The sequence below is a fragment of the Histomonas meleagridis genome (assembly GCF_020186115.1).
Source record: "Histomonas meleagridis strain 2922-C6/04-10x chromosome Unknown contig_146, whole genome shotgun sequence".
Lineage (NCBI taxonomy): Eukaryota > Parabasalia > Tritrichomonadida > Dientamoebidae > Histomonas > Histomonas meleagridis.
The window spans coordinates 125,902-144,574 of NW_027150775.1; the positions used below are offsets into that span (position 1 = coordinate 125,902).

The window sequence follows — 18,673 nt, forward strand, 5'->3', positions numbered from 1 at the left end:
AATGGCACTTAAGAACTTCTATAACAAATCCATTATTTTTAATGTATTCCGAGATACCATCCAAAAGAATAACTCGTCATCTGTCATGGCACTTTCGTATATTTTCAATCGATTTCCATCGGTGCAACTTTTTGAGATGGTTCTCAAACTTCCGATTTCTTCGCCTACAATGTGCAAAGCAATTATTCATTTTTTAACATCAATAGACTTTTCACAATTACTTGAATCTAATCGTTTACATCATCAAGCGATCAATAAAATTGTTGAAATCTCAAAAACATCACAAACACTTGTTCAAGATACATTAATTCAACAATTGCCATATTTTAATTGTGGTAAAACATATCCATTGTTTCGAAGTTTGTTTTCTAGTTTAGATCTTTTTGATTCTTCAGGGTTTCGAAGATCATTAACATTAATATCCGAAATCACAACGAATGAATGTTACGAAGAAATTAATTTATTATTTAAATATTTAACTGAAATTGATCAAAACATTTTTCTAAATGATTTTTTATCATTAACAACATTATTAACATCATTAACTAAAATCTGTAATCGATCAAATAATTTAAATATTCCTCTTTATATTGCGCAATTACCATTTATAATATTACGTTCGATAATTGCATTTCTAACTGGGAATTGGAACATTAAAAATCGGAACAATAATTTCAACAATTTCCTAAAATTAGCAAAATCAAATATACCATTAAACAATTTGTTATCAAAACAATCATTAATATCTTTATTAGAAATTAGAGATAAAGCTGCTGATTTCGCTATAGCTGTTGTCGCACATCAAAAAGTTTGTGATGATAGAACTATCGATTTAATCGCCAAAAAGTTAATTATTTGGCCTTCGAAAAGTATTTGGAGATTAATCACAAGTTCCGCTAAAGTATTCATTAATACTACAAGTGGAATCCTTTCATTAAACCCGAAAATTGCTCTTTCGGCCGCAATCAAATGTCCGAGTTCATTTAACATTTCATATATCAATAATTCAATCGAATTGACGGTTTTCGCGGTCTGCAAAAATTTTGATGTTGATTTCGAATTAACACCAAAATTCGTGAAGATAATGGATAAGATTTCAAAAAACTTTCCCGATAAGTTTGTTGAAAAGGTCAAAAATCAAATTTGGTATGTGATTTTTTTTAAGAAACATTTGAATCATTTTCTTGTTGATGAGTTTTGTAAAGTACCTTTTTCTAAATGGAAAGGGCCAAATGAGTTTTGGTGTTTGCTTCCAATTTTCTTGAAAAGATTAAGTTTAAACAGGAACTGGAAGCCTTTATTTGATGAGAATGATTGTGATAATTTCCATAAATTTCATGCGAATAAAAATATTAAATATTTTGTACATGAATCATTTGCTGATTATAGCGAAATTCAACTTATTGATTCGGCAAAAAAATTCGAGAAAACCGAAAAAATTAGAATCGAACCTCAAGAATTTTATGACTTCGAAATAATTCGTTCAATGAGGTCATCATTATATGATAAGTATCAAGTTAAAACATTTCTGAATTTTCTTGAGAAAAAGGAAAAAACAAAATTCAAAAATTCGAATGCTTTACTCGCGTCACTTTTACAGTTCATAAATTCTGAGGAGTGTCAAAATGACACTTTTTCGGAGGCTGTTTCTTTTGCAATTGAGCTTTTTATTATTGAGGACTTTCCTCAAATTGATTTTAATTTGTTTAAAAATTACTTAATGAATGTTCCTTTTCGAGGAAAAGGTGTTCAATTTGCTGATTTTTGTACACAAAAAAAATTAAATTATATGTCAGATATACAATTTTCATTTGATCAACCTTTTTTCGAAAGCGAATTGACCAAAATTATCCCAATTTTTGCTAAAAACGGAAAAAAATTTGCATTGCCGATTAGCAATTTTTCACATTTTTCATATTCATATGTTTTACCTAAAGAGTCATTAGCTGTGTGTTATCCCACTAAGGTTGTAGCTAATTATTCTAAGGAAAATGAGACGTTATTGAGAAGTTATATCGAATCATATGGAATTTCATTTTACACAATTTCGACACTTGAAAATTGGGTAAATGAAAATGAAATCGTAAATTTGCTTAATGTTTTGTTGAATTATGCGGCAATGAATGGAAGCTATTACACAAAAAGAATTTGCAAATTAATGAATAAGGCGATGATGTTATATAAGAAAATGATACCTGTCGTGCAAGCGTTTATTTTAGTACTGAACGATTCACCCTTAAAAAATTGTTTAGAGGTGGAATATAAATTGGCACTAAAAAATAGAAAAAATAAGTAAATGATGTTTTGTATTAAATAAAAAAAACTTTTGTAGAAAATCCATTTTAAAATTTTTTTTTATAAAAGATTGAGATTAAAAATGATAATTTAAAATTTTATGTTAATTATACCTTTTGTAATTAGAAACATTTTCATAAAAAAATGTCAACATAAATGATTCACTTTGGAGGTTGAAATAAAACACATAATTTATGATATTTATGAAGATAAAAATATTTTTTATTTTAAATGAAATTTTTCTATCGTCCGCGGTTTTGGTCGAAATTCTATTGAAATTTTATTCTTTATAAATGTTTGGTTAAAGAAGGTACTAATATAAATGCAAAAGATATTTATTTGTTTTGTTCAGAATTTGTTTTTAGAATTTTTTGTTTTAGAAGATTACTCAGAATTTATTTAAAATATTTAAAACTTCACTGATGCATGCAGCTGAAAAAGGAAAATAGTTAAATTACAACTTGAAAAAGAAGGAATTGATGTGAATTCTAAAAATAATTTTTGGTTTTATGATTTGGTGTTCCATTATGCTGTATGAAAATTATTTAAATGATGAAAGATATTTCAACTGAAAAGGGTCATACAAACATCGTTAAAAATGATTACAAACAAAATTTAGTTTTATGTTTTTTTATTTCTATGAAAACATCATTGAGAAATTTTAATTTTAAGTAAATGTAGTATAAAACATAAACTGTTTTTAAAGGATTTTTTGTTTTGTTTTTTTAAATTTAAACGGTCTTTAAATTGACTATGTGTATTTGAACATTTAAATGTCAGTTCAAAAGCCAAAAGCAACTGCATATGAAGTCGAAGGATTCAAGCAAATAATGTACGAAAAAGATGGTGTTGAAATTCATGAAATATGTATGAAAAACACAGGGGAACTTATTGCAAGAAGAGAAAGAAGCAGAACAATATATGGAGCTGATCAAAACTGGGTTTGGACATACGGGCAACCACCCAATGAAAAAAAGGAAGTAGAAACATTTGAGCTTTCTTCAAAGAATCCAATATTCTTCCGTCAAGATACACCAACACAATGGTCATGGAGAGTACGACAAATTCCATATCCTGCAGACAATTACGAAGTTACAGTTGATGAAGCCAAGAACCAAATAGTTATACGAACCAAAAATCACAAATATTTCAAACGAATTGATGCTCCAAATGGCGAAAAGATGAAAGCTTCGGACGTGAATTGGAATTGGGCATTCAATACATTGGTAATTACACATGAAAAGCCACCGCGTGTTATTGCACAAGATAAAGAAGATATGAGATGGAGACTCAGCATCCCATGCCAAAAAGATACAGATGAATGCAATACGCAATGAAACACTAAAATAATATTGTAAGTCAAAAGGATTTGTTTGGTTGAAATTTGTGATATATGAGAAAACAATTTTAATAAAATTGTTTACTTGGCGTTTACATTTAGAATTACACTAAATTAAATGCCATCTTGTGGTTTTGAGAATTCACTATAAATTATTGCAATAATTGGATTATCACCAATCCTTTTGATATCAATATACCAGCAGTGAGATCACATAATATAAGTTGACATGTATGAAAAATTATCAAGCAAATAAAATTATTTCTAAAAAAATCATCAATTTTTAATAATTTTTAAAAATATGAAGATAGTTCCAAAATTTCCTTAATTTTTTCAAGAAATCTAAATTCGCTTGGAATCATCTATTTCGATTCCTTGTTGTTTAAGAAGTAATTTAGCTATTTCTATCTTATCATGTGAAGATGCATACATAAGTGCTGTTTGATATAATATAAATAATTTCCAAATATTATTTTGAAATATCAAATTATTAAAATAAATTTCAAATAAAACAAATAAATATTTTTAGCATTAATATCAATTCCTTCTTGTTCAAGAAGTAATTTAACTATTTCTGTATATCCTTTTTCAGATGCTTTCATAAGTGCTGTTCTAAATAATTTAAATAATTTACAAATATTATTTTGAAATATGAAATAATAAAAATAAATATTATCTTTAGCATTAATATCAATTCCTTCTTGTTCAAGAAGTAATTTAGCTATTTCTATCTTATCATATGAAGATGCATACATAAGTGCTGTTCTAAATTATTTAAATAATTTCCAAATATTATTTTGAAATATTAAGTGATTAAAATAAATCCAAAATAAAACAAATAAATATTTGACGCATTAATATCAATTCCTTTATGTCTTAGAAGTAATTTAACTATTTCTGTTTTGTCTTTCCAAGATGCAAAAGTAATTGCTGTCCAAAATAATTTAAATAATTTCCAAATATTATATTGAAAACCAAAACTATTAAAATAAATATCAAAGAAAACAAATAAAAATTTTTTATATTAACATCAACTCCTTTGTGCTCAAGAAGTAATTTAACTATTTCTATTAAACCAGCTTCAGATGCCCAAATAAGTGGTGTATAAAATAATTTAGGTAATTTCCAAATAATGTTTTAAAATATGGAAATATTTAATTAATCAAAAATTAATACAAATTAATACATTGAATATTAACATCAATTCTTTTTTGGCTTAGAAGAAATTTAATCAAATTTACATCTATCAATACCGTAGCCCACATAAGTGCTGTATAAAACAATTTAAATAGTCATTAAATATTATTATGAAATGTCATATTTAACATTGATATCGATTATATTTTGCTTAAGAAGTATTTTGGCAATTTCTATATGACCTCTTTTACATGCTATTACAATTGCTGGATCATTTATTTTATATAATTTTTATTTAATGTTTTGAAATATAAAATTTTAAAAAAGAATAAATTTATCATTGTTATCTTTTCTATATTCTTCAAGAAGTAATTTGACTATTTCGATATTACCATATTCAGCTGCATAAGTAAGTGCTGTAAAATTTTGTTTTAAATATAACTAAATTTTCCTTACAAATACCAAAATATTATTAAAATATTTTTTAAATATCATAAATTAATAACATATATGTTAGTTGCCTTTTGTTTAAGAAGTAGTTTGACTATTTCTTTGTGTCCATTTCCAGACGCCCACATAAGTGCTGTATCAAATAATTTAAATAATTTCCAAATATAATTTTGAAATATCAAATTATTTAAATAAATTTTAAATAAAACAAATAAATATTTTTAGCATTAATATCAATTCCTTCTTGTTCAAGAAGTAATTTAACTATTTCTGTATGACCATTTTCAGATGCTTTCATAAGTGCTGTTCTAAATAATTTAAATAATTTCCAAATATTATTTCGAAATTTTAAATTATTAAAATAAATTTCAAATAAAACAAATAAATATCTTTATTATTAATATCAATTCCTTCTTGTTCAAGAAGTAATTTAACTATTTCTCTATTACCTTTTAAAGATGCCCACATAAGTGCTGTATCAAATAATTTAAATAATTCCCAAATATTAAATTGATATTTTATACAAATAAAATAAATAAAAAATATTATGAATAAAAATCTTGTTCATTGATATTTGTTATTCCTTTTTTAAGTAAGAGTTTGAATATATCAAGATATCCTTTCTCAGATTCTAACATAAGTGCCGTTTTAAATATTTTGAATAATTCCCAAATATTGTTGTAAAATAGAAAATTATCTATTTAGATATTGACATTAATAAATAAACACTTTTACAGTTAATATCAATTCCTTTTTGTTCAATTATTAATTTGATTATATCTATATATTCTTTTTCAAATGCAATGTGAAGTGCTGTTTTAAATGATTTTAACAATTTCCAAATGTTATTTTAAAACTTCAAATTAAAAAAACAAAAATAATATAAAATATTTGAATATTGAAATTATTAATGTTTATTCCCACATGTTCAAGAAGTAATTTGATCACTTCAATATGATTGTTTTGAGTTGCTATTGTCAATGCTGCACCATATTTCAAAAATTATTTCCAAATTTTCTATAAAAATCCAAAATCATTGAAAAAAATTTTAATTAAAACAAACAAATATTTCTAATATTAACATCAATTTTATCTTGTTTAAGAAGCAATCTCACTATTTCACTATTTCACTATTTCCACTTTCAGAAGCTTTTATAAGTGCTGTGTTAAATATTTATATTGTTTTCCGAATGAAAGTTTAAATCATCAAATTCATAAAACATATTTTAATAACTATAAAAAAATATCTTTTCCATTAATATTAATATCTTTTTGTTCAAGAAAATATTTTACTAATTCTATATTATCAGAAGATGAAGAAATTATCAAAATATCTCTTGGAATTTCATTATTTTCGATCAAGTGTTTAACAAGATATAAATTCCCAATTTTTGCTGTTTCATTTATAATAGAGCTACCAATTTGATTCTCTTTTTCTAGAAATGAAAGGATTTCATAATTTCCACTTTTCACACAAATATCAATCAATTTTTTATAATCTTGTTGTCCAAAGTCATTTGAAAAATGTATGTGGTTTGGTAATTCCGATTTAGATTCATTTTCAATTGATACATCTTGAGTAACATTTTCATAAAGATATTTAAAGATATCATTTCGATGGAATCTAATTGCTGTTTCATATGCACCTTCAAATGATGAATGATTCTGTTCACATAAATGAATTATCTCTAAGTTTCCACCTGCAATTGCATATTTTCCTGTATTTTTAACATTTGCACCATTTATAAGTAAATATTTAAAACATTTAATTGCTCCAAAAAATGCTGCATAATCAATTAATGTAACATTTTTTGTATTAATAAATGAACATCTTTCATAAAGTGATGGTTCTATTGTTTGATTAAAATCAAAATTTTCTTGTGATGTTGTTTCTTGAAGTTTTTCTATTTCATCATTTCGAATTATTTTTCGCAATCTCATTCGGATTATGTCCTTCTTTATTTAATTTCTTATGAAGTTCCCAATTGTTCTTTGAAAGTTGCTCATAGTTTTTAAAATTTGGATCATTTTTATATTTTTTTATGTTTAATTTTGGTTGAGCAAAATATATTGTTTGTATGTTATCTTTGACATTTTTGCTAATTAAATTTTCCATAATCAATCTTTCTAGAAGAAAATATGATTCTTGTGTTTCAATTTTAGAAACATATTTACCAAAAATATCAATTGCTTTATAATTGTTATTTATTTCGTCTTCTTTTGATTGAATTGTTTTTAGAAATTGAAAATATAAATCGTATTCATTCCTTAGAGAAGAAAATGCTGCATATGATAATATACAAATAACAATATTAAATGAATATGCAAAATTAGAATCAAATAAATTCATTGCTTGTTGAATTGATATATTAAAATTTTCTTTATTTAAATTAAAAATTATTTTTTCAAGTTCGTTTAAAACTTGCATATAGATAAGTTCGCCTCCAGAATACTCTGGTTTATTTTCTGTAGAATCTTTTGGTTGTGATTCATCGAATTTTACTTCGTTTTCACACATGTTCCAATTCTTAATGGTTTGCCGAAAACTAATTGATAAAATGTATAAAAAAGTGGTGTTGTATTAGATTAGATGTTAAACGTTCCATCTAATCGCCCTTGAAGTCAAAATTACCTTAGTCTGTTGAAATAATACTCAAAAGGAAATTCATTCTTTAACTCCAGGATGAGATTCAAATATTCTATACAAGGCGGATTAATTTAATAAAACATGTAGCTATGAAAAATAGGGAAAAAAATCCTATTAGGTCATCAAAATAAACACAAATACTGAGAAAGTTGATCCCAAAAAAAACAGAATTTAAACTTTTCAAAAAGTTAATGTATTGAATTTATAAAAAATTTTTATAATGAATTTCTTGAAGTATTATGATCCAAAAGAAAAACAATTGATTCGTGCAGTTAAGGAGGACGACATCGTGACATTAGAGAAATGTTTGCAAATTTATCCAATTGACCATAAAGCATCAAAATTCATTACATTTCCAGATTCTATTTTAAAACATTCTCCGTCAATACTTGCTTTATCAGCATTTTATAAGTCTATTAAAGTATTTCGTTATTTGATCATTAATAATGCAGATACTAATAATACTGATGATATCAATACTCCAATGACACATTTTGCTGTTGCAGGCGGAGAAATGGAAATAATTTCTGTCTTAGATCAAATGGATCTTGATTTTGATGGATCAATTTATATTGCTGCAGAAAGAGGTAATATGAATCTTTTTCTATGGATTTATTTCAATCACCCATGTGATGTATCAAAGAAAAGCGTGAATGGAGCATCAATTTTATCACTTGCATCCAAAAGCCAAAACAAAAAATTATTTAATTTTGTTTACGAATTAACAAAAAATAAAATTGAGCTAAAAGATATCTTTGACCTATTGAATGAAAGGCGCTATGGGTTACAATATTCAGATGATGATTATTATGAAAGTGAATATGATTCAGAAGAAATTTATTGAAGAAATTCACGATATTTCGGATGTTAATAAAAACTTAACTTAAATATATCAATGTCAATGTAGTTGATGATTGTTTTCATAATATATTTTCTGTAATTATTAAAATTTTAAATATCTATTTTACAATTTATTGAATAAATAAAATCAAATTTTCAGAGGGCAATTGGTCTAGTGGAATGATTCACGCTTAGGGTGCGTGAGGTCCCGGGTTCAATTCCCGGATTGCCCCTTTTTTGATTTTTTTAAATTGGAAATTTTAGAGGTGCTTTTTTAATCATCTAATCTATTGTCTTGAATTCAATTATCTGTATTTTGCTTTTATTGCCATTTTTAAATTATATTATTTGATGAATTTCATTTTTTTATTCAAATCATTTCAAATCGATACAATAAAATTTCATTTTTTCATAACATAAAAACAATATCCATTTCAATTTTTTGTTTATTAAAGTATTGATGTTTCATTACCAAAGTTTAGAACATTCGAATTCAAAATATTTTTAAAGGAAATAAGTCGAAGCTGGCGGGTCATCAGGGATTTTTCTTTTTTCAGGAGGACACGCGTCGAATATTTTATAATCCAGTGTTGTATCACCTTTATTATATTTCAAAATGGAAGCCTTATTACCCGATCTATACATATAATTTGGTGCCGACCAAACTGTAACCAATTGTCTATCGAAGAATTCTTGATATCCTTCCATAGCCAATTGATGCGATCTCGTAATAAACTTAATTCCATTGTTATAACAAAATTCTTTCACTTGGGGTGCCCCAAAGAAATAACCGGCGCCTCTTTGGTTTTCGTGCCACGACTGAATGTCGTCGGGGTCACTCCAGCATAAATCGCAGAGAGGCCCACTGCATGGCAGTTCTGCTTTTCTATTTTTCAATGAGATGCTTTCTATGAGGGTGATCTTGGGTGAAAGTCCTCCATGAACGGAAAAAACTTCTCCATCTATTAAAGCTGCCATTGGTAATAAATCAAAAACATCATTACATAGACTCCATAAACCTGCATGACCATAACAATGAACACATTCACTATAAAATCCATACAATTGATTAACTGCTCGACATTCATGATTACCTCGAAGTAAATAAAATTGTTGTGGATATTTGAGTTTGAGTGCGGCTAGATATGAAAATGTTTCAATTGAATATCGTCCACGATCAATATAATCTCCCATGAAAAGGAATTTTTTATCACCAATAGTTTCATCACCATCACCAGCTGTTTTGAAAAGTTCGAAAACGTCATAAAGTTGACCATGAATATCACCACAAATAATAATTGGGGAAGATAATTCCAAAACATTACTTTCCGTATAAAGAACTTCCATTAACTTTAAAAGGAGAGTCTCCACATCTTTTTCGCTAACACGTTCTCCTTGTCTAATCGATTCTATGATTGGAGTTGGATCGAAATCCTCCATTAAAAAGTTCTGTTTGGCTAAAAACCGAATTTTCAATACAAAAGTGGGGAATCCGTTAAAAATCGCATGATTCAAATTGAACTAAACCACTTTTTTAATTGAAAAAAAATTGACAAAATTATTTTTTTATAAAAAAAATTTTTTTAAGCTTCTAAATCTTCTATATCAAACCCTTGTTGTTGATTTTGAGTTTCAGAGAACAACAACTTATAATTTTCGAAGATTGTTTGCATTGATTTAAAAGGATCGAAATTATTTAATACGTATTCGTCAGGAAATGATACGACCCACTCGTTTGGAATTTGGTTTATAATCGTTACCCACAAAGGGGATTTCTGTAGAATGCTTAAATTCCCCATCAGAATCAATTTTCTTTTTGTTAATCCTAATGCGTATTTTAATATATCAGAGTCATAACTATCAGTTGTTGCTATTACGACGTCTTTACGATTCGCCTTCATAGCCCTATAGTTATAAGCGTTAATTCTTTTCGAAGCTGTTTCCATAAAACTATTAAACTTAGTGAAGATTTTATTACCATTATTTCTACATATATATAAAATCGAACAAAAAGGAACTAAAAGTTCTTTTGTTGATACTAAGTCAACTTTCTCAAATAAAATTCCGGCAATTATCGCCACCATCAACACAGAAGAGAACAAATTTATATTAATAAATATCACAGGCTTATCCATTGTCATTATCTCCTTAAAGAAGTTACGGATTTTATGATTCAAAACTTTTAATGGGTTTAAATCAACAATCGCATGTTGTGAATAACATTGTAATTCACTTCCCCAAATAGTTCTTGCTAAAGAAACTATTATAGGTTCGCAATCATACACTTCTTTTAAATGTATGATAGCATGATGTCCGATTCGATTTAAATGTGAAAAAATCGATTCGACTTCATTATCAAGGATTAAGTCACCGAAAAGTATAAAAGGTGAACCACTACTTAATGAAGAGATACTTCGAAGTAATGGTAAATTCGAAGCTTCTAAAAGAATGATTAAGTTAAACTTTTGTTGATATATTATATCGAAAGGTTTTGTAATTGAATTAATTACAAAGACTCGAATTGAATCCAATATGAATTTAATGTCGGGTAAAGTTTTAGCATTTAAAAATATATTATTTTCATGTCTTTGATGAAATCGTTCATCGATTTTGTTCATTTTCCCATTAACTAAATATGGAATATTTAATTGTTCTAATCCATTACATATTTTGTTTAATGTATCATAAAAATAAGGCGAAACTAAAATGACTGAATCTTTATCTTCTTTTAATTTCTCATGAATGATATGTAACGTAGTAATGATTCGACCAGTTCCATGTGGCGCATTAATTAATAAATAATTTAATGTCTTTAATGATAATCGAACAGCTTCGATTTGATATTTGTTTAATCCGATTTTGTTAAATTTCGGTTCTTTGTATGAAAAAATTGGCCTTTCTTCATCAATGATTAATGTGTTTAACATCGAATAACTCGGCTTCGTTAATATGTTAGTTAATAAAGAAGTATCAAATGAACTCCATTGATTTGTACGACAAAAATCTAAAGTAAAAACATGTCCGACTTTAAAGAATTGTTCGAAACTACTAATTTTTAAGTAGTCATCTTTAATTTTAGTGATAGTACCAATTCCAATAATTGGCATATTGCCATCTTTAGTTATTATTACATTATCATATAAATTACATTTAGCTAAATAGAAAATTCCTGGGAATTTAGCTTGGAATTTTATATGTGATACTTCTGATAATTGATTTGTAGGATCATTAATACATTTAATATTAATAATCTTTAAATCATTTATAGCATTTCCTGCTTTAATTCGTTCATTAACATTTATCGATGTGATTTGGATACAACACCACATCATACTTAACGAAGAAAGATTTATATATTTATGAAACTTTTGGAAGAATACTCGCGATTGATTCGTACTAAAATCGCATAAGTTTTTGGGTAAAATAGGATTTAACTTCTTCACAAATTCGCGTTTGTCTTCCATTCGTTTATATAACGCACATGTAACTTGTGAAACGCAATATGAACATTCAGATGTGTTCATTGATTGCACAAACGGAGCTTCGTTCTTTACGATCGAAGTCGCTATTAAATTCCGAAGTATTCGTAAGTGTTGTCGCTCTTCTTTACGTGGACGTACCCAAAATCGTTGTTTACTTCCTAAGTACCAAATAAATGCATATGACGAATGTTCTTTACCATAACGCTCGCCAATTAATTGCGTTTGTGCTGTTAGTGATAGAACATGTCCATTTTTTAAGTCTGTTTGAAGTGTTCCACCAACTGTAGAAATAACTTCAACAGGTACATAATGAATGTTTTCATTATCATTAATTTCAACTATGCAACTAAGACATCCATGAATACCATTATGGAATGACCATATCGATGTGTTAAGAAATGAGTTCGTACACCCATAGCCTGGAAATGCTTTCGACGTACGAAATAATGAATCAAATCGTGGAATTGTCATTAGGACACTATGTGGCTCATCAATATATTCGGACAATTTGGAGATCTGCATATACATGTCATTCACAGTCTTTATTGAATGAGAAGCGATTTCTTTAGGAATATCAAGTTTGTCGATTTGATATGTGCTGACAAGATTATCTCGGACTAATTCATCCGAGATAGAACTGGCTGTTATTTCTTCGCCATTGCAATGTGAATGAATATACCGTTGAATAAGGGTGGTGGCAATCCGACCATATAATGAATTAAAGGTTGGATCTTTAAATGTAGAAATTTCTCGGAAATAAACGGCACGTGGGCATGAGCGATAGCTTCCAATAGAACTGACTTTGATTAGAAGATGTGGGAAAATTACTGGTCCTTCGCATTCATCATTGATAACACATGATATAGAATTTTTATAAAGATTTTGATCATCGTCCGTACGTGCCCATCCATCCTTAGGATCAAGTAATATAAAAGCACCGCAAAAAACTTGAATTGTTGCCCAGATTCCAACTAAATGTGCATAACATTTTTCATTTGTTGGACCAGATGATAAAATTAAAACAAGCTCGCGTGTCCCATCAGTGAATAAATCTCGTTGTATATAATTCATAACAATATAAAACGGAGATTGCATTGAAAATAATTTAGTATCATGATAAATTTTAGGTATTGGTTTTAGTGAGGAATGTTGAACAGATTTTACACTTTCTCCCCATTTAGAAAAAAAGTTATTGATGACATTCCTCTTCATCTTTCATAATGATTTTTGGGGCAAACCTATAAACGATCAAAATCAATTGAAAGCAAAGTTTCGTGTCTTTGTGACTTCAAATGCCTTTAATCATCAATAAATTTTTTTTTTTCCAAATTAACGCAAGAAACACAATTGTATTACAACATTATATGTAAAAATTTAAATTTTGTTATGTTAGTAAGCTTATAACCATTCATAGATGCTTTAATAAGTGCTGTCCAATTTTAAATCCAATATAAATAATTACCAAATATTATTTTGAAATGTCAGAAAATTATAATAAATCTCAGTTAAGACTAATAGATGTTTTTTGCATTAATATCAGTTCCTTCTTGTTCAAGAAGTAATTTAATGATTTTTGAAAATTCAGAAATAGAATAAGATACAATTATGAGTGCTGTATCAAATGATTTGAATTATTTCTAAATGTTTTGAAATATTAAATTATTAAAACAAACATTAAATAAGATAATTCAATATTTACTGCATTAATATCAATTCCTTTTTGTTCAAGAAGTAACTGAACGACCTTTCTTTGACCATTATAAGAAGCTACCATAAGTGCTGTCCAAAATAATTTCAATAATTTCCAAATTTTATTTCGAAATGTTAAATTATTAATATATACTTCATATAAAACAAATTGATATCTTTTGCATTAACATCAAATACTTTTTGGGAGAATTTCATAATTTCCACTTTGAATACAAAAATTTTCTAAAAACTATGGTTTATTTTCATCAAGAGTATTGATAGGTTCAATTTATCAGTATTTAAATCATCTATTTTTTCAAATTTATATTCATAAATATAATGAAAAATCTCGTTTTTATGGAATAGAATTGCTGTTTCATATGCACCTTCAAATGATGAATGATTCTCTTCACATAAATGAATTATCTCTAAGTTTCCACCTGCAATTGCATATTTTCCTGTATTTTTAACATTTGCACCATTTATAAGTAAATATTTAAAACATTTAATTGCTCCAAAAAATGCTGCATAATCAATTAATGTAACATTTTTTGTATTAATAAAGTCACATCTTTCATAAAGCGATGGTTTAATGATTTGATTAAAATCAAAATTTGTTTGTGATGTTGTTTCTTGAAGTTTTTCTATTTCATCATTTCGAATTATTTTTGCTATTTCATTTGGATTAACTCCTTCTTTATTTAATTTCTTATGAAGTTCCCAATTGTTCTTTGAAAGTTGCTCATAGTTTTTAAAATTTGGATCATTTTTATATTTTCTTATGTTTAATTTTGGTTGATAGTGGACAAAATATTTTTTCTAAAAAAACTTTTTGCCATATTTACATTAATTAATTTTTGTGTTACCATTTTCCCTATAAGATAATATGCTTCTTGTGTCCGAATGTCATAAATGTAACTAGTAAAGACTTCAATGATATTGGGATTATTTTTGTGTATATCTTCTTCTTTTCTTTGAATATTAACCAAATAATTTTTCCTCATAATTTATCTCATTTATTTGGATATCTACTTAGTGATTAAAATTAATGAAGTATGTTAAATATAAATATTGTCCTGATTGATCCTATAAATGCTTTTCCTATAATCCAAGTTGTTATAATGTTGATCACATAATATTTAATAATCTTTCATTCATCGATAATCCACATGATTTTATGTATGTTCTAAACTTTGAGAATAACTTTGTATCAGATTGATTTTAAAACTTCAATAATTGAAGAACCTAAACATTACAAAAATATCCATATCATATTTATATTCAAAAACTATTAATGTCTCTCAAAGTTATTTAAGACTTACAATTGTATTATACAAGAAGAATGAATGTATTACAGTATTAATTCAATTTAGTAGACCCAAGTTTCAGATTTCTCTTCTTTTATTTGCATTATTTTTTAAAACACTCATTTCAAATATTTGATTCACCGACCCCAAACACTTGCTTATAGAAAGTGTTTACAATGCAACTAGAATTAGATGTTTCATAATTGTTTTAATGCAGCACTTTTACAACCGTTATTATGGCATATGACATGAAATTATTCATTGGCATTTTTATTGTGTCAGCTGATGAAAGGTTCGAATGATTTCCGAAGTGTCACACTAATCATTTTGATAATCGAAGTCTTTGCTGCGTTTGAATCATTATGTTCACCAAAATATTATAATGGTTTCAATATTACATTTTCTCTAATTGGTGCTATCTATTTTCTTGTATGTTCTGTTGCTGAAAAATCAAACCTTATCTCATCTGCTTTGTTCTTTGCTAATTTAATTTGTCATGTACCTAATTTTTTCTTCTTAATTAGCCAACTAATTTTATTTGGTAATGTATTACTTGACGGAAGAATGGAAGGCCTATATGTTGTTTCAACAGTCCTGATTATACCTGAAGCACTTCTTAGATTTATCTCTAATTTCACTGTAGATAAACTTATCTCTTTGAGACATATTGTTTTTATGGCTGCATTCCTTGCTCACGATTATAGAATATACCGTATTTATAAGGAATCAACAAATTGGGCAACAATTCAAAAAGAAATAATGAACCTAATTGCAGAATTGAAAGAGATAATTTCAACACATAATCCCCTTACACCAAAGGTTAAAAACACTGATAATGAAGATGGTATAAAAACAATCAAAAAAGAATAAAACATTATCTGCTTTACGTATAGAAATTTTTATTGAAAGATGTTTCATTTTTTTTCCAAACCGGCTCACATACAAATTGCGTATTTCGGTGGTAGTTTCTAATATGTTGTCAGTGAGAATACTTCAGTTTTATTACAAGTGCATGTTATAACAGAAACAATGAGTAATTTACAATTAGTTCATAAAGAATTTCGACTATATAAAGTATTCAATTAATTATAACAATAATTTAAATTTCACTGAAAAATTTTTCACACTTTGAATAATCATTCAATAATTATTACTTTTTCAAAGATATTAGAAAATTTGATTCAAAAAATTGTTTTTTGAGCTCGACCAAACCGTTTGCAATTTGATCGGTAAAAAAAAAAATGCCAATGAGACAATCATTTTTTAATGCCAGTAGACACAAAAGCATTTTCTGATTGGTTCTGGTATATTACAATTGCAGTTTTTGTGATTGAAGTATTCGCAGCATTTGGGTCATTGTGTGCAGCAGGATATTATAATGGCTTCAATATTGCATTTTCTTTAGTAGGAACTTTGTATTTTCTTATCTGCTCAGCGTTGGAGGAAACGAACCTTATATCAGCTGCATTGTCTTTTGCAAATTTGATTTTTTTTGCACCTAATTTTTTCTTTTTAATAAGTCAAATAATTTTAATTGTTAATATTATGACAAAAGGAAAACTAACATGGCTGCACACAATTGTACAGTTTCTCATTTCACCTGAAGCATTAATTCGATTTATTTCATTACTGATCCACAAAAGCTTTTTAAGCTCTTTAAGACATATTGCTTTTCTGGCTGCACACTTAGTTCAAGCATATTACATAATTTTATATGGCCTTTCAGAGTTGGATTGGGATTCAATTTCTAAACAAATTTTGGATATGTTAAAAGCGCTCAAGAACAACATTAAGATACCATCAATGATGGATATACAAAAGTCTGACTGATTTACTAATAAAGCAACACTATGTTTGCTAAATTTTTGTGGTTATATATAAAAAATTAAAAATTCGATTACGTTTGACTATTAGTATTAATCTTTATTTTTACTATATTTAGTAAATATTTAGATACGTCATTTCAAGGTTGCATAAAGAAATTTTATGGTGAAAGCAAATTTATATTCCAATATATAAAAGAATAACATATAAAACTGTAACTTATTTGAGAAATACGCACAAGTTTAGAAGCAAATGCAAAGAGTATTATTCTTATGAATACCAAAGATGTTTATCAATCAAATTTTATTGTAATGGAGTTCCGACTCGAGACTCTTTGTTTGCTTCACAGTTCTTACTGCCTTCATAAAGTTATCATTATTTACACTTTCTCTTCCTTCTCTCAGTGCGAATAATCCAGCCTCTGTACATACATTTCTCAAGTCTGCTCCATTAAATCCTTCTGATAATTTCACAATAGCATCAAAATCTATATCGCCCTCAACATTCAAATTTCTCGCATGTATTTTCAATATCTCTAATCTTCCTTGTTCGTTCGGCAAAGGAATCTCTATTTTCCTATCTAACCTTCCAGGACGTAACAGCGCTGGATCCAAAACATCAGGGCGGTTAGTCGCCATAACCACCTTCACTTGTGAAGTCGATGAAAAACCGTCCATTTGCGACAAAAGTTCCATTAACGTTCGCTGGATTTCTCTATCGTTCGATTGCCCATCACCCATACGCCGTTGGCCAAGCGCATCAATCTCATCAATAAAGATAATGCACGGCTGGTGTTCTCGTGCATATTTGAACATTTCACGAATAAGACGTGCTGATTCACCAATGTAACTTCCAATTAAATTGGTGGATACAACTTTAAGGAAGGATGCTTTGGTGCTGGAGGCGATGGCACGTGCTATAAGTGTTTTTCCTGTACCAGGAGGACCATATAATAAGGCTCCTTTAGGCGCTTTGACTCCAACTCGAACAAAAATTTCGGGATTAACAAGTGGAAGTTCAATGATTTCACGGATTTCGTTGATTTGATCACCAAGACCACCAACGTCAGAATATTTGACGTTTCCAGGATCTTCAGTGGTCATATGATATACTTGTGGATCAACTTGACGTGGAAGTGCATGCATAATAGTACGAGTAGCAGTATCAAGGGTAACACGTCTACCGATTGTTAATAAAGATGGGTCAAGTCGTGATCTTGCTTTAACAACAAATCTATCATCACCTTCTATTTTAACAATGTATCTTTCGCCGTCAAGAATTCTGTAGATTTCTGCAATCTTTTGTCCAACTGAATGCATAGCATTAATTTGTCTTTCAGTTTCGTCTAATTCTGCTTGAGCTGTTTGTACGGCTAAACCTCTTTCCTTGATTTCAGCTTCAAGCTTAGTCATTCTAATTAGTTTTGAAGTATATTCTTTCATAGCTTCTTCATGTTCATCAACAACAGGCGCATCATTGTTCTCAGTCATTCTGCAACACTAAAATAACCGCAAATTGGTATACAAATAAAGCGGTTTTGCCAATTATAGTTATCTGGCCAACTATAAATTTCTTATTAAATTTCTCGTTTATCTCAACTCGTATTTTTTCATCTAACAATCAAAAAAACTCATAGTAAACAAACAGAAAAATTATTTTTTTA

The 18,673-nt window shown here is 27.7% G+C and overlaps 3 protein-coding genes across 3 annotated transcripts; 1 reads left to right on the top strand and 2 right to left on the bottom strand.

Moving 5' to 3' along the window:
* Positions 1–3,068: 3,068 nt before the first annotated feature.
* GO595_001580 (protein dpcd) lies at positions 3,069–3,632 on the top strand (the record flags this gene model as incomplete). Its single annotated transcript, XM_067914394.1, has 1 exon — positions 3,069–3,632. The coding sequence occupies one exon, from the start codon at positions 3,069–3,071 to the stop codon at positions 3,630–3,632; it is 564 nt and encodes a 187-aa protein (XP_067778156.1).
* A 5,580-nt stretch (positions 3,633–9,212) lies between these two features.
* On the bottom strand, positions 9,213–13,285 carry GO595_001581 (Ser/Thr protein phosphatase; the record flags this gene model as incomplete). Its single annotated transcript, XM_067914395.1, has 2 exons — positions 9,213–10,165; positions 12,190–13,285. The coding sequence occupies 2 exons, from the start codon at positions 13,283–13,285 to the stop codon at positions 9,213–9,215; spliced, it is 2,049 nt and encodes a 682-aa protein (XP_067778157.1).
* Positions 13,286–17,306: 4,021 nt separating this feature from the next.
* On the bottom strand, positions 17,307–18,500 carry GO595_001582 (26S protease regulatory subunit S10B-like B; the record flags this gene model as incomplete). Its single annotated transcript, XM_067914396.1, has 1 exon — positions 17,307–18,500. The coding sequence occupies one exon, from the start codon at positions 18,498–18,500 to the stop codon at positions 17,307–17,309; it is 1,194 nt and encodes a 397-aa protein (XP_067778158.1).
* Between the last annotated feature and the right edge of the window lie 173 nt (positions 18,501–18,673).